Below are 16,971 nucleotides of genomic sequence, written 5' to 3'. Positions count from 1 at the left end.
GGAAACTTGTTGCCTGGGATGTGAAGAGTTTCAGATATGAATACAGCTCAAATTTGCTGCCAAGACTATATGATGTCTTTTTTACTTTTTTTCACTTTTATGAACACGTGTGAACATGTCTACCTGCATTGTGTTTAAAAACGTGGTGATTTGCATTAGAAACCACGCAGAATAATTAATCATAACCAACAAGTTTGGTGTGCATATAGCACAAAGGTTTCTGTATTTATTTTGCAACAGTCTGGTGATGATAACACAAAATATAACCAGCAGATCTGGCATGCGTAATCATAATAATCATTATTATAGCAAATCACAACATTTAGGCATTTTACATATAAAACATTTGAATTTTTGAAGGAACATCAACCTTGTCTTGTTAATTTCTATATTGTGAATATCTAAGACAAAGATTTTTGCACCTCTTGCCTGTTTTTGATAAGCTTGTATGCAGGTATTTCATTGTTTGTTCCTCCTTTGTGTTATGTCCCTGAACATCACCAAACTAGATGGGACAATGAATTTAAAAAACACAACCAAAACAACAAAACTACATACACATCCCTGCACAAACCTTTAGCAAATCTCAGTGTGTTCATATAAACATTAATATTACCAGCAAGTGCCATGATGCTGAGCTCTTATGCCCCAACAACTCTGTGTCCACAAACATAGCAGGGTGTTTTTTTTAACTCAAGTTCCCAATGAAAAAACAGCATCTCATTTAAGTAAAAATATTTTGGTATTCTTATCAGAGTTCTCACCACCCACTTTCACTCTCCTAAAGAAAATACAAGTGCAACAGCAGTTAGTCGTAAATCTCCAGTGACAAGGAGGTAAATTAGAAAATAGGTTATAGGTTATATATTGTACACAGTTGAAGCTATGGCAGCAGTCAGTGAAGGGAACATTAAGTTCTGTAGTTTTGGAAGGCCTGGTGTAAAACTACACATTAGTTTTAATGTATTGCAAACTGACACCTAGTTTTTAAGCCCTGTATGCATGAGTCACTCCAAAGTTTGCCAGACTTTTAATTTCACTTATTTATTTTTGTGTGTCACCCTTTTCCCCTTCAATCATTCTAATTATCCACATTAGCTCTGCCAGTTTTTTGGCTGCTTTTCACAAACCCCCCCCCTCCAAAAGCTGAGGTTTTGTCTCACTCTGCAGCCAGGGTTTGCCTTACTGCTTTTCTTCTGCTCTCCTTTTCAACTTTAATCAGTCATCAATGTCTAGGAGGCAGGGGACCCTCAGAAGTCAGCCAGCCTGTTCATTAAAGCCATTAACATTTTTCATCCATGATTATCCCTTGGAAAAACAACAGCACTGCATCCGTTTGTGTCTGTGTGAGTGTGTAGTAGGTGGAGAGAAAATGCTGTAGGGAAGAAGAGATGTAAAGCTGTTACGGTTACATTGATTAAGCAAATATCTGTACAAATGAGCACTACACACATCCCTGCACGGTTCCTCTTTTCACCAACCTCTCTCATTGTTCGCATACTTGCTCCACAGTCACACAGTAGGTCTAATAAGAAGTCTGCTGTCATAAATGATGTCTAGCAGCACCTCCTCTCTCTTTCAACTTTTAGCCTTTCCGCTCTCGTTCCATTCTTCTTGCTCATTAATCCTCACCACTCACTTTATTCTCGCTCTTTTATGGTCTATCAACAGCAAGGCAACACAGTGTGAAGAAAATGATTCACACAAATCCATCATTCCTTTGCCAGGGAAAACAAAGACAGAGCTGAAAACTATTGCTTCACATGTCTGCTAAATTAATTAATGAAAGGAGAACTGCATTACACTGGTTGTAAAAAAGGTTTTGAAAAGCAAAAAAAGTGCTGTACTCAACTTCTTATGCAGCACCCCTAATTTTCTTTCAGGTATGTGCCTGTGATTCGTCCTACTGTCACCCAGTTCACCTGCACCTTGCTGCCCCTCATTTCCTCTCTCCCTACATGTTTTCTTTCACCACTATTTTTACACCCTGTCCATTATCCCTCTCTCACTACAGTAGGTGTCTGCTTTCACGTTTCTTTTTCTGATATTCTTATTTTGTGTAGATTTTTTATAAACTTTTACCCGGTAATTAATCTTGTGACATCTCAAAGTTATCTCATGACCCAGGTTTGTGACCACTGATCTAGGTCAAACATTCTAGAAAAACATTCTTAGGATGTGATATGTTTTACCTGACCTTCAGCTGTGTGTTAGCTCCACAATCTAACCAGTGTTTACCAGACTACTGCCTTTTCTCCCTGAACAGGTAAACGCATTTCTGTCCTTCGTGGTACCCATGGTGGCCATATCGGCACTGAACGGGGTCATAGCCAATCAACTGCTGCGAATGTTCCGTGAGGCAGAGCAAGACAACCGTGTCTGCATCATTGGCGGCAATCCCACCATGCTGAATGTCACTGTGGAGCCCAACCGTGCTCAGTCCCTTCGCCATGGAGTTCTTGTTCTTCGTAAGTGAACACTCCCTACTCCCACAACATAGACACACATACACAAACACAGCATGTTATAGCCCACGTCATCCTCTTTGTAGATGGAGAGGACTGTTTAATTGACCAGTTTGTCAGATTGTCTAGAATATGTTGTGCCTTCATTCAAAACATGAAATTCTGAGCTTTGGAACTGGCGGCGTCTTGACACCCCTCAAGACTTATTTCCTAGCCCCATGACAATTTGCATGAATTGTGGGCTCATCTTCCAGTTATTGAAAAAGAAAGACACTTATTTAATACCACTAATTTTCACAGATGCTGGTTCAGTAAAAAGAATAACTGAAATTCATGTCCATAATTAATACAAGGTGTCATGGGGCTAGAAGTAAACTTGATAAAATGTCATATGATAGTGAAAAATTATGGAATCAAATAAGGGTCAGTAATATTTTGTGGCTGTAGAAATATTTTGTGTATGTGTAATTAAAATTTGTGCAACAATATTTTCAACAGTGAAACAGGTTTCACAAGGTCTGAGAGATGGACACACAAATTTCCAACCTTTGTGTGCGACAATGAAGTTACATGAGAGATGGACATACAAATTTCCTACCTGTGTATGCAACACTGAATTTACAACTACAAACTGCAAGTTAAGAGTATGAATTTTGACCCTGTTTTAACAGCTGAATGCGACTGGTCAAACGTAGAGTCAATCTGTCCAATCAGAAGGCAGATGGTTCAGTTGCATTCATCCCCCTGCAGGTTTTGAAAGATGGATGAGTGCGGTCTCGCAAGTGGGTTTAATTGTACTTGAGGATACTGTGGATATTAATGGTAAATATTTAATGTGTTCAGTATTTAGCTTGCCGTTAGTTCACTGTTATTGTAAGGCAATGCAGTTGTCCAAAAGCATATTTTCAAGTTCAGGAAGGCTGCTTTATGTACCCAGAATAGAACAGTAATGTAGCTTTAGGATGTTAGCAAATTTCTGCTGGCATTTCCAAAGTAGTAGCATGAACGCTGGAAAGGAACTTTTCAGGCTGGAGGAAAACCAAGAATGATACATGTACCGTAATGACATGTAGTTAGACATGAACACTAGCTCAATTCTTTGTGTTTACAATTTTGTGGATTTATGACAGTCTAGCTCCTTTAGGAGTCTAGCTCCTTTAGGAGTTAGACTGTTTAGGAGCTAGAGCTAAATTTGAAGACAGTATCAGATTCATATTGACTTACTTACTAAGATAAAGTTAGCATTAGCTATTATATATATTAGCTTAGGTAAAATTGATGGTAACAGTAAGCCAGTAAATTTGCAGGAAGTTGATTATATTTTCTGTGCTGTGATAGGTTTGCATTTTAATCTTATTCTGTTTCTTGGCATAGGTTTCTTGGATGGTCTGTTGGAAGTATGAGCAGTGGACAGGAAAATAGGGGCTGTGGAAAATGGTGCACAGGGTGTTGGCCAGAAATGCAGGGATATACAGACAGCTGTGGAGAGGAAGTGCTACAACCAATGACTAGAGACAATTTCAACATTGCTGTATATGGAGGCACATATATTGCGGGAGGGAGTGTTGCACAGAGGATCAGGGATTACACCTAGGTAATAGCTGACCTGCCAGACACAGCAGAGGATAACAGACAGTATTTGCATGCCAGTGTGGAACTCTTGGTCCAGGTCACACACTTGTCATCCCAAATTGCTGTTTTTGGAGAATCTGATATCCAGTGTGTCACAGAAAGCACAGTTTCATCTGAATGAGGATGTAGCTTCCATTTCAATTTGTCAATTATAAATAGTCTGAGATGCTTTATACTGTAAATAGGTTACTTATGTACATTTTATTTGCTATGTAATTTTTCTTTTGCTACTGCGTCTTTTACAATAAAGTGACTCGAGTGAATTGTTTCTAAACAAATACATGTTTGTTACACCATTGTACCATTAACTATTTTTACTAGACCCTCACCTTCATTTACACTAATGGCATGGACAAATTAATTAACAGTTAATCATGACATGCAGTCTTAAAGAAGCTAAACAAAATGAATTATGACTTTTTAGAGTTGTAAGAATTTATTTGGCTCAAGAATAAATATACCCAGAAGTTTGGATTACAAGTCACAGATAAACAGCTATATGGGGGGCGATTTAAATGGTAAATGGACTGTTCTTGTATAGCAGCAGCAGCAGAGTCTCAGCCTTGATGGGGAGTCCTGCTCTCTGTTGTAAACACACACAGCTGTTAGTGAGCACCTGCTCAGACATCCGGGTACATACAGCATCCTTCCTGAACTTTTGGAAAATTACGTTACCTTACAATAACAATGAACTAACGGCAAGCTAAATACACAACACATTAAATACTTACCATTAATATCTACAGAATCCTCAAATAAAATTAAACCCACCTGAGAGAGGGTGCTGTCGTCCATCTTTCAAGACCTGCAGGGGGATGAAGGCAATGGAACCATCACCCTCTGATTGAACAGATTGACTCTATGTTTGACTAGTTGGATTCAGCTGTAAAAACAGGGTCAAAATTCATACTCATAACTTGCAGTTTGTAGTTGTAACTTAAGTGTCACATACTAAAGTAGGAAATTTGTGTGTGTGTCTCTCACTTTTGACTTTGTGAAACCTCACTGTTGAAAATATTCCTGCACAAATTTTAATTACACATACACAAAATATATCTACAGCTAGATTCCCGGCTCCTCCAGTCCACATGTCGATGTGTCCTTGGGCAAGACACCGCAAATTGCTCCTCATGGCCGTGCCATCAGTGTGTGATTGTGTGTGAATGATTAGATTTCCTCTGATGGGCAGGTTGGGACCTTGCATGGTAGCCCCTGTACCATTCGGCGTATGAATATGGGTGAATGTGATTCATGGTGTAAAAAGCGCTTTGAGTGGTCGGAAGACTAGAAAGGCACTATACAAGTACAGTCCATTTACATTATATGTGTGTACAAAACTTTTTCACACATACACAAAATATTTGTACAGCTGCAAAACTTTATTACACATTCACAGAGCATTTCACAAGCTCAAAATATTAATGATCATTATTTGATTCTATAAAAAAATACACTGTCTTCAAATGGCTCGTTTTGTTAGTCAGTCTAAAAGATATTTAATTTTCATTGATATATTAAGAAAAGCAGCAAATCCTCACATTTAAGAAGAAAAAAACAGATTTTTTCCCTACCTAAAAGCCTCCTAATTTTGATATTCCTGATGTTAATATTCAGTGTGTCTGCTTGCCTGACTGCCTGCCTATTGCTAACTGTAAAGCACTGGTTACATCATTGTGGTTACATCATCAAAATGACACATCGAAAATCAGCAGTGTATTTTTGCAAAGTACATGCTAGCTAACTCAGTTTAATTGTGCTCTAGTTGGGTAAAACATAAATCTAGATCAATTTTTTCTGTAGATATAAGCAATTTGGTATTTGACAATGCTTTGATGTCAAATGTAATAAAATAAATAAATGCATAAAGGCCCTGTCACACCAGCACAATACATCTGCTTGCTAGCTGACTAGCTAGTTTGCTTAGTCACTAACTGGACAAAAAGTTCACACAGTTCATTCAAGAGACATCTGGTATTTATACTTTTGACCCCTGTCTCATAACTGTCTGCCAAACATGCATTTTAATTGGTTTTATACTCCAACATAGGAGGGTTAAATAAAACAACTGATGGTGCAACAAAGCTAATAAGCTACAATAGCGTTTGTTTCAGACTCCCAAGTTTTCTGTTCCCTCAAAGGTGAGCATTGTCAAAACATTTTGTTAATGAACAATGGCACAAATTTGGGCTTCAACATTCACCAAAGTTGAACACAACACGAAAGATTTGCGCAGATTTATTTTGGGCCCTGCACACAAATCCACTTTCTACGCTCCAATTCCGTTTTGTGTATGCTCTTGAGTCCACAGCTTTTCAGCCATGTGGCAGGAAAAGCAGACAACACAGTCAGTCAGCATATTTTCACACAAATTAACGCATGTGCGCACACTTTAAAAATAAGACCTTTATAAATCAACTTAGTTACTCCAACAAACTTTCAGTGATCTGCACTTAACTCACTCCAACTGAGCAAATGCGCCACCAAAACCATTATATTCATCACTATTATCTAGTCAGTGATGTATCAGTAAATCAAATGTGGGTAAGCAGCTGGTAATCATCATAAGCCCAAACAACCGATGCTATGATTTAAAATGCTGATTTATTATGTATATGTTCAATTCAATTCAACAGCAGTAAGGAAAAACTCCCCTTTAACATGAAGAAACCTCAAGCAGAACCTGGCTCTAGGTGGGCGGCCATCTGCTTTGACCGGTTGGGTTGAGAGAGAAAGAAAGGTTAGTGGGCACAGAGAAGCAGAACAACAACAACAATAGATACATAACTAGCAACAGCAAACAGCAGTAACAGCTGGAGAAGGATGTCCCCATGGCCACGGGCTAGAGCTTGTTCCTTGGGGTTTCCTGCGGATGACAAAGCACAAAGAACTCCGGGGAAGAAGTCAAGTTATGAACATGCAGTAATGGTATATGAATACATACAGATGGAGAGGAGGAGAGAGGAGCTCAGTGCATCAAGGGAAGTCCCCTGGCAGTCTAGGCCTATAGTAGCATAACTAAGGGCTGATCCAAGGTGAGCCTGGTCGTCCCTAACTATAAGCTTTATCAAAAAGGAAAGTTTTAAGCCTACTCTTAAACATAGAAAGGGTGTCTGCACCCTGGATCGAATCTGGAGGATGGTTCCACAAGAGAGGAGCCTGATAGCTGAAGGCTCTGCCTTCCATTCTAATTTTGGAGACTGTAGGAAACACCAGTAAGCCTGAATTCTAAGAGCGCAGTGTTCTAGTGGGGTAATAGGGTACTATGAGCTCTTTAAGATATGATGGTGCTAGACCATTAAGAGCTTTGTAGGTGAGGAGAAGGATTTTAAATTCAACTCTGGATTTTACAGGAAGGCAATGCAGTGAACCTAAAATGGGAGAAATATGATCTCTCTAGTTTTAGTCAGTATACGTGCAGCTGCATTCTGGACCAGCTGGAGAGTGTTTAGAGGCTTGTTAGGGCAGCCTGATGATAAGGTATTGCAATAATCCAGCCTAGAAGTAACAAATGCATGGATTTTTTCTGCATCTTTTTGAGACAGTATGTGCCTGATTTTTGCAATATTACCTAAGTGAAAAAAAGTAGTCCTTGAATTTTGTTTTATGTGGGAGCATATCCTGATCAAAAATAACTCCCAGATTCCTTACAGTGGTGCTGGAGGCCAAGGTAATGCCATCTAGAGTAGCTATATCATTAGATAATGTATTTCTAAGGTGTTTAGGACCAAGCACAATGACTTCAGTTTTGTATGAGTTAAGTAGCAGAAAATTGTAGGTCATCCAGGTCTTAATGTCCTTAAGGCATGCTTGGAGTTCAGTTAACTGATCGGTCTCATCTGACTTCATTGATAAATATATTTGGGTGTCATCTGCATGGCCATGAAAATTGATGGAGAGTTTCTGAATAATATTACCCAAAGCATATACAAGGTGAATAGTATTGGTCCAAGTACAGAACCTTGTGGAACTCTGTGTCTAACTTTTGCCTTCCTGGAGGATTCATCATTAACATGTACAAACTGAAATTGATCCGAGAAATACCAGCTTAATGCAGTTCCTTTGTTGCCAATTAAATTTTCCAGTCTCTGTAATAGGATTTGATGATCAATTGTGTTGAATGCGGCACTAAGATCTAACAGGACAAGCACAGAGATAAGTCCCCTGTCCGATGCAGTTAAGAGATCATTTGTAACTTTAACCAGTGCTGTCACTGTGCTAGGATGCACTCTAAATCCTGACTGAAAATCCTCAAATAAACTATAAAAAACTATACTAAACCAACGTGAAAATAAGCATCTTTCAGGTTGATGAAGGTGAACCCGTTGCCTAGTTGAACCAGTTCCAGCAATCTTCTGATGGTCAGCATGCAGAACATCTTTCTGGCGATGCATTGGTTTAGAATGTGGAGATCCAAAATGGGTCTGAATCCTCTCGTCTTTTTGGGAACCAGGAAGTACACCGAGTAAAACCCCTTCTGTCTGTCATGAGCGGGAATGATCGAGACAGTCTGTTTCAATAACAGGTCACGGATCTCTTCTGAGAGAAAATCTATCTCCTCTCAGGAGGATAGATTTATCTCCTAGATGCCATTCTTCGTGACACTGTGTCAGAGGACAGGTGGTCAGCTGGGGGCAGCAGCCAGGAAGCTGTGATATTCTGATTCGGCCCTGTCCACTGCTAAACCTTCCATAATTAGAAGACTGGCCCATGGGGGGCCAGTATCAAAAGGACCAAGCTGACCGAGCGGTCTGTGAACGCATCACTGTCAGCTGCCTCAACACAGTATCAGCTTTTGTGTCTGTCACCCTCCGTATTTCCCATAGAAATAGCCAGAGGGGAGCGGAGCAGACTTGGTGTCTCCTCTCCTTGGTCCATGAGTGAGCCCCGGGTATTACTCTCTAAAGAAGAAGTAACACCGCGGGCTGCACTAACGTAACCCTAAGTGGTGAGCTGTATATGCTGGTCCCAAGCAGGGCACGAACAGCTGGAGACACTAAGCAGACAAGAAGCTTCCTCGCACTGGTCAGCATGTAGGTGCGAGGCATTATTCCTGTGTGAGGAATGCCTCTCGCCGCATCATCATTTCCCAGGGAAACGCACTGTGCTGGCTGGTCTGAGAAATAACAGTACCAGCGAGCGCAGTGAGACACAGATTTGCTTTTGAGTGTTGCAATGTCAGGCAGGATGTGTGATTTGTTTTTTCTCACCACATTGTGCCTAACATAGTGTTCATTGATGCAGTCAGGGCTGGGCTTTTTTCATCTAGTGCTGTCTGCAGCTGAATAAGGCCGCTTGCCATCTGTTTCTTTGACAGAGAGAAGAGAGGCAGGGGCACCAGCAGAGCAAGTGCTTTCTTGATTACGCAGCCTCTGTGACTGGATGAAGCAGGCTACCATCCCAGCGTCACAGAGGACCAGAGAAGTGGAAGAGTGGAGAGTGGAGAATTGTGCTCTTTGTAAAATGTAATATTTTTAAAACATTTTCAAGATTTTCAAAATTAAACACACAACTTGAACAGCGGTAGGAGGGGGTGGTGGAGGAGGCAGTGAACTCCGCTGACCCATCCGGGGGGGTGGGTCCACGCCGATGTGACACTCCCTTCCGCTGACAGTCATTTCAGTGCCGCTGACTTAGTATAAGCCAGCTTCAGCAGGTGTCTGTCTGTGCTCCTCGCTGCAACTTGGGCTGCTCTGTGGTCACGGGTGGGCTGGTGCTGTGTTGTCTCTGTTGAGGTGAGAAATGGAAGGTTAGATATAGGTCTATAAGTTGGCTAAGATGCCTGAATCGAGAGTAGGCTTCTTAAGAAGAGGTTTAATTACAGCTACTTTAAAGGACTTTGGTACATAGCCTGTTACTAAAGACAGATTGATCATATGGACATAAGAGGTGCAGTTTGGCCTCCCTGGCTCCCATGGGGTGGAGGACAAAATGCCTCTATCAGAATAGTTCTCAACCTAAATTAGCTCCTTATGTTCTTAGGAACAAAGGAGGGGTTTGGTCTGAGAGTAGTACTGCTGTGGTCACCATGAAGCAACAAACAGCTGGGGTGAACCAAAAGGGTGTACAGTTTGCTCATTCTCTTAGCTGAAGTCAGTGCAAGCAGCAAAGCTGTCTTGAATGAGAATGCCTTCAGAGAGGAGCACTCTAGAGGCTCTTAACTTTATCACTCACTAAGGCATTGAGCAATTCCTGCTGGGGGGCAGAGACATGCATCATTGGCTGTTGTCTTCTAACCCCCTGCAAGAAATATTTCATGAGGGGTTGGTCAAAGACAGGTTTGTTGCCAAAACCCTCATGACAGGTGGAAACAGCTGCTGGATACACTTTAACATTGCCGTGAGACAGCCCCTTTTCCACCAGATACTATAGAAAGGAAAGAACCTCTCCCACTGCATATGTCAGGGGGTCAAGTCTCCTTTCCTTGCGCCAATGTTGGAATCCCAACCACTTTGCCTTGTAGAAAGCAATGGTGGATCCTGCTCTTGCCGCCTGGATGGTCTGCACCACCTGTGCACATTTTGGGGATGGACCAGGGCTGCGCTGCCAACAAGCAGTGGGGGAATGAGATGAAAAGGGGGAAAGGCATAAAGCAGCCTCCTTGGCCATGGCATGTGTGCAAACATATTAACCCCAAGGGTGGATCGTCTTGCAGTGTCAGGGAGAACCAGAGTGGGCAGTGGGTGTTGTTCCGACTGGCAAACAGGTCCACTTCTGCTCTCTCGAACTGGTTCCAAATCTGCTGCACCACCTTGGGGTCCAGCACCCACTCATCTGCCAGAGAGCTACCTCTCAACATGATGTCAGCACCCCTATTCTCCAGACCCGGAATGTGGAGGGCTCTCAGAGACAGGAGGTGTTCTAAGGTCCACACCAACAGGGCTGTGGATCAGACTCCGCCCTGCTTGTTGATATAGGCCAGTGTTGGAGAATCAGGAGCACCACTTGAAGTTTGGTGGAGGTTGATGTGTCGGTTTTTCCCTGAAGGCCACATACCACCTATCATTCTCCCCAGACAGGTGCCCCTCCTTCCCATTAGGGATGCTTATGTGAACACCGCTATGTAGGAGGTCACTTGACCCAGCGGTATTCCTGCCAATAGATACTGTGGGGACCACCAATAATGCAGGTCCTCCTGCACTGATGACAGAATGTTCACCAAGTGTTACTTGTGATGGAATGGCCCGCCGCCATGAGCCCCAGTGCCTGCATGACAGTCAAAGCTGTCACTGCCACTCCCTGCCAAAGTCTGAGGACTGCCTGCTGCAGGGCTATCTGTCTGGGTTCCAACAGAACAGCCTGCAGCCTGACTGAGTCGAGCACGACCCCTAGATACTGCGCCTGCTGGTGTGGCCAGTCCTCTTCCAGTTGATGGCAAAACCTAACCAGGTTAGGTGCAGCACCAGGCTGGCTGTGCAGAAAATGGCTCATTCTCTGGACCTGGCCATGACAATGAGGTTGTCTAAGTAGAAGAAGACCCTCATGCCCCAGTCATGCAGCGGTTGCAGCACCATGTCCACACATTTGTTGAACATGGGGATAGCCAGGAAGTAGCCAAACAGTAGCCTGTTGTACTTGTAGGCCATCCCCTGGAAGGCAAAACGCAGGAATTTCCTGTGTTTGATGCCACCTCAACGTGAAAATAAGCAACTTTCAGGTTGATGATGGTGAACCTGTCGCCTAGTTGAACCAGCATGGTTCCAGCAATGGCCAGCATGCAGAACATCTTTCTGGCAATGCATTGGTTTAGAATGTGGATATCCAAAATGGGTCTGAATCCTCTCGTCTTTTTGAGAACCAGTAAGGTAGTAACCCCTTCTGTCTGTCATGAGCGGGAATAATCGAGACAGTCTGTTTCACCAGCCCACCGTGCTCTGTGGTCACGGGTGGGCTGGTGCTGTGTTGTCTCTGTTGAGGTGTTGTGGGAGATGGCTGAAGCAGCAGGGGCTGACAGTGCTCTGCCCTCCCTGCAAGCTCTTCTCCTTGTCGTGGCGTTACAGCAATGCACCTTGTCTCTTCTCTGGTTTGAAGAAGGCAAGAGTGGCAGATGACAGGTCGCTGAAGAAAAGAGGATAGTGAGCAGCAATGGGGCTCTGCTTAAATAATGTGCGAGTGTGCATGTGCATGTGTGTAATTAGAAAAGAGTATTATCCATAGAGTCCAGTAGAGGGCAGACCCTGTGTGAGATAGAACCATGGTAACAACAATTGCATGACAGGGCAACACAAACTCAATGCTTCAGCTTACATTAACTGCATCAGACTCGGCTTGGGTTCAGACAGAAAACAGAATGCCAGTCGGGTTTGGGTTGAGCTCAGTAACTACTCTCTCTGACTTGGGTCAGATGATCTGGACAGAACTTTGCGGCCTGAGCCATACTCTAATGTCTTTCTATAATGATTCCACTCTCATTGGTCTGACCTATGTCATCATATTACAGATAGAATTTAGTGGCCAGATGGGTCCAGTTTTGTTTCTAATACTTCCAGTTACAGCAGTTTTTACTGAGATCTGCCCTGATGCGTGATGAGTAGCGTTGCACTTTAGCGACAATCCAATTGGTTTTATAATGCCAGGCAATTTTAATTATGGAAAAAAGGATTTTACATGATTTCTAATATTACTCTGCCTGTGATTGCCATTTTTATCACACAGAGACAGAATAGTCTTCACTGTAATGTGCCTCATGTCCTGTACTCATCAATTATGAAAGTAAACTGGGACATGGTCCAGAATGGGGCACAGATTAAGTTCTTAGCATTTCCTCTCCCAACTCTCCTCTCGATGTCTCGATGTATCTCTGTCCTTCTTAAACTTAATTAGACTTGCTCCCCTACATGTGTGTTTGGGTCCCAATTCAAAACCCAGTTTGTCATCATCAGCCAGTCTTTGTCCAGCTGTTTCATCATTTAGCAATTTAACATCTATCACTATAAAACCACATATCTAACCAACATTAATTAAAGTTGTCCACAATGAGTCATTGTTTTTAGAAATAGCCACAGATTTCAAGAAAATAGCTACCCCACAGGCCCTTGCAGCTCCTTTTTTCACCACAAATCTGTAGTCATCTAGTCTGGTATAGTACTTGCTCAGCCACTGTGCAAGAGTTTTGATTGATTCTTATAAAGTATATGAATGCACAACGACACATGCATGCCAAAAAATGTATTCTTCTCCATGAAGGTTTACCTTATTCTGGAAAAAGTCCAGAGTCAATGCATTATTCATACTAGCCCTGAACACAGAAATCAGTCAGAGATGAGACTCTTGTACTTCTCAAACTGGGCCCTTTTAAATACTAAACATCAGTGCAGTTACATGTCTTAAAGGAGCATTTATGTATTTTAGCACACACCAGATGGAATCAGCGGAATAGGTGTTTCTTTATTGAATAGATAGTGGCTGTAGACTGTGAAACCAAACAAGTGAACAACACATTCTATATGTAGTTGCACTAAGGTTTTTAAAGGGAGGCTTTATGATTGATTCTGATTCCTGATTCAGTCAGTACCCAGAGCAGTAAAGGTTGTATGCTTTTTTGTGGTTTTAGTAATGATCGATTATTTATTTCTTTTACTAAGATGGCAACACTTTAAACAAGAAATACAAAAGTCTTAACAGCCTAAGTGCTTGCCATTTTGAGACAACAAAATGCTCTTATTCCCTGCACAGACTGGGCCTAATAACTCTAAGGCTACTTTTGCAGTGATGACCCCCCCCCCCCCCCCCCCCCACATACTCCCCCCATTTGCAAACAAAAAACCCCACACATTTGCCTTGTGTGGATCATTTGGATCTTTATGGTTCTTTGTTCAAGATTATATGACAGCATCACATATTCAAGACAAACGGGACAGATTTCCCTCTCCCTCTCACTATCTCTACAGGCCAAACACACCACTCAGGCAGGACTTTCAGCTGTATTAGGTGACAGCACAGGAGAGTTTCTATTAAGTTTAAGGTCAGGCTCAGAAACAGGAGGATGTTTGAGCATTTACATATTTGGCTCTTTTTCTATAGCATTTGACTATCGACTAAAAACTGAATTCGATGTGTGGAGACTGGTGTTGGTAATTAAGTGTAAAACAGCGAGGTTTGTCAGGCTTGCCAGGGTGTACTGTCTCCCCAGTTTTGAAGCCTGGACGGAGGAATAAAAGTAAATTCTGTCAGTATTTAAATGAGAGCAGCGTGCTGTATGATTGCAGGTATTGCAGGTGTTTTTTCCCCTTTTCATACAAGGAAATCCATTGACATCTCAACTTCCCAATTTGTTTTGCAAACTTTTTGGGTTCTTCTCAGGTTTATTGTCCTGTATTTTACTGAGAGCTTCCTCCAGTAGTTCTTTGTGCAATCTCTTCTTGGACTTGATGCTTTCCATTCCATAAGCAATGTCCCATTCTTCAAAAGTTGTATGTTCACCAAATGTTAAATTCCTCCATTCTGGTATTTGTTTAATCCAGAGTTGTTCGTGTTAAATAGCCAGCTACTAGCTGAAGCCCTTGGGCTAAACCATGCTAAAGCTATAGTTACCTACAGTTTAGTACCGGCGCACAAACTGAAAAAACCCACCTATGTCAAAGGTGTCCAGTTATACTGTACAGTTATTAAAAGTTAATCCACACCTTGGAGCCAGTCAGAATTGAGAATTTTTTGTGGCCATGGTATAACAGATCTTTCCCACTTTATAATGAATTACTTTTGTTGAGGCAAGAGACCAGCTTAATTTGTTGGGACAGCTTTGATTATAACTAATTCTTTTATATGCGTATGCTTATATAACAACTTGTAATTTTTTTACCCACAAAATAATATACTTACATACAGAGCCGAGGATGGAGCTGCCTGTGGGAATAGACTCTAGACAAATGAGATCCCAGTCTGCCACTGAGCTTTTGATGGACTTCATGAGTGTAGTGCACACACACACACACACACACACTTCAGCAAACACTACATATTAGTATGTCCACCAGGGAATAGAAAACAATAACTGCTAAGTGTTGGCAACATCGTTGGTTGAGTTTTTCTTGACTGAACTCACTGTCACTTGATGAATGCCTAAGCTGTACTTCACTACCTGTAGAGTGTCTTACCACAAAATCGTGAGACAAGAAGAGGAAACATGTGAGACCCTGATGTAATCTCACCTGACAGGCATACAAATTGACACTCAAGTATCTGTTAGCTCTCTGTTGTGTAGTTGGCCTATCATGCAGTGATAAGTAACCCTTTCAACGTTGTACAAGACAAGCTTCCTGGGATGTCTAAGTTTGGAGCTGGCACCAAAATAGCAAATCTAAGTGAACTAAGATGTTCTTACAGTAGTTTCTCAAAATAGCCCTGTGGTGACAATAGAGGCATACATTTTAATTTTCTGCAGTATACTGTCTAAAAATTGTTGCACGGGCTAGAAAGGTTTGATTTTAAACTGGATTTTTTTTGTTTGAATTCTAGAGATGACGTCAGGGTTATTTTAAGATGTTGGTAGTGTAACCTCTACTTGTTATGAATTAACCTAAGTGCCAAATAAATAGTTACACCAATATCTTATGTATAGGCCCTTCAAGGAGAATGATAAGTAAGACACCAATTCAACTTAGTGAAAATAGAAAGAATGAATTTATTCCACATAAGGAAAAAATATAAACCAAGGTTTACCTTTCACATATTACTTAGATTTGGCCACTAATAATAAAATAAAAATATATATACCCCTTTAAAATAAAACAGTACACCAATTTAAATGTATCCCTTTTTCGGAGCTCCTCAAAATATTAAACCAAAAAATAAATAAATAAAGGAAATTAAATTGTCTACTCTTCAGTTCTTTTGTTAATACAAATAAATGGAAAATAAAATTCCCAAGGCAACAATTTCTGCCAGCAATAATATCTAGGAATAATAACATCTAATATCACTTCTCAGAAAACACACAGATCAAAAATCACAAATCTTTACAGTGCTTCTGTCTTTCTCTGATAGTTTTTTTTTTCCATCCACAGTCATAAAGTGAGCATGAGCTAACATCAATTTTTAAGCTAGCACTGAAAGGAAAACACACTCACCAAAGAACTGTCATCAAAAACATGTCTAATAGTGATCCTATTTCATTCTCTGGTAATCAGTAATATCCCGGAACAAGGTAAGTCTCTTCTGGACTAGCACTGAACTTCAACAAGTATTAAGAACTTTTTCACTCTTTTCCTCTCCATGCTTGATTGTACACACACTGGACTCCATTCCCTTTTTTCTGCCTTTCCTACTCCCCACCCCCCACCTTCTTTCTCTCGCACGTCGCTACTGACAACAGGCTCATTCTGAAGGCGCTTACCGCCACCCTCTGGACTTTTGGTCAAAAGTACAACAATAACTCCAGCATGATATTTGAATGAATATCTGTCAAATGTGGGTGTTAATGGGTGTTACATATGAATCAATGTGTATACAAAATCAATGAAGGTTTCATTGTAACTTTTTTATGCCAAATGCAAATAACTATAAACAAGTGGAGTTAAACAGTAAAGTTTAGAGTCTGTTAAATTTATAGGGGTTAAACTAGGAAAGTAGAAGCAACAAATCATGACACTAGCCATTACTATCATGAACTACATTTGATACAAAGAGGATAAATGAGTGTATCACCACTTTATTGTGTGAATTTGTGTGATATTTATGACTTGAACCTCATTCCATGGCAATGACAAGCATATTGTATGGAACAACTTTAAACTAAACTTGAGTTGAATGTGGTAAAATGAATGTTTTGTGAGACTGATATTGGTGGTGTAGTAACCTAGTTTGTTCTCAGTCCAAAATCCAGTCTCAAGATGTTTTTAATGTATAATCTCAAGCTTTTCCCAGTCTCGATCAGTTG

At 41.2% G+C, this 16,971-nt stretch overlaps 1 protein-coding gene across 1 annotated transcript in view; it reads left to right on the top strand.

The window, feature by feature from the left end:
- Positions 1 to 16,971, top strand: part of ntsr1 (neurotensin receptor 1 (high affinity)) — a 98,110-nt gene that overhangs the window by 61,576 nt on the left and 19,563 nt on the right. Inside the window, exon 2 of the mRNA XM_042409513.1 lies at positions 2,267 to 2,468. Coding sequence (XP_042265447.1) covers positions 2,267 to 2,468 — 202 coding nt within the window. The remainder of the gene's footprint in view (positions 1 to 2,266; positions 2,469 to 16,971) is intronic.

The sequence above is a fragment of the Thunnus maccoyii genome, chromosome 4, assembly GCF_910596095.1.
Source record: "Thunnus maccoyii chromosome 4, fThuMac1.1, whole genome shotgun sequence".
NCBI classification, from domain to species: Eukaryota; Metazoa; Chordata; class Actinopteri; order Scombriformes; family Scombridae; genus Thunnus; species Thunnus maccoyii.
This window is presented reverse-complemented; position numbering and strand designations above follow the sequence as displayed.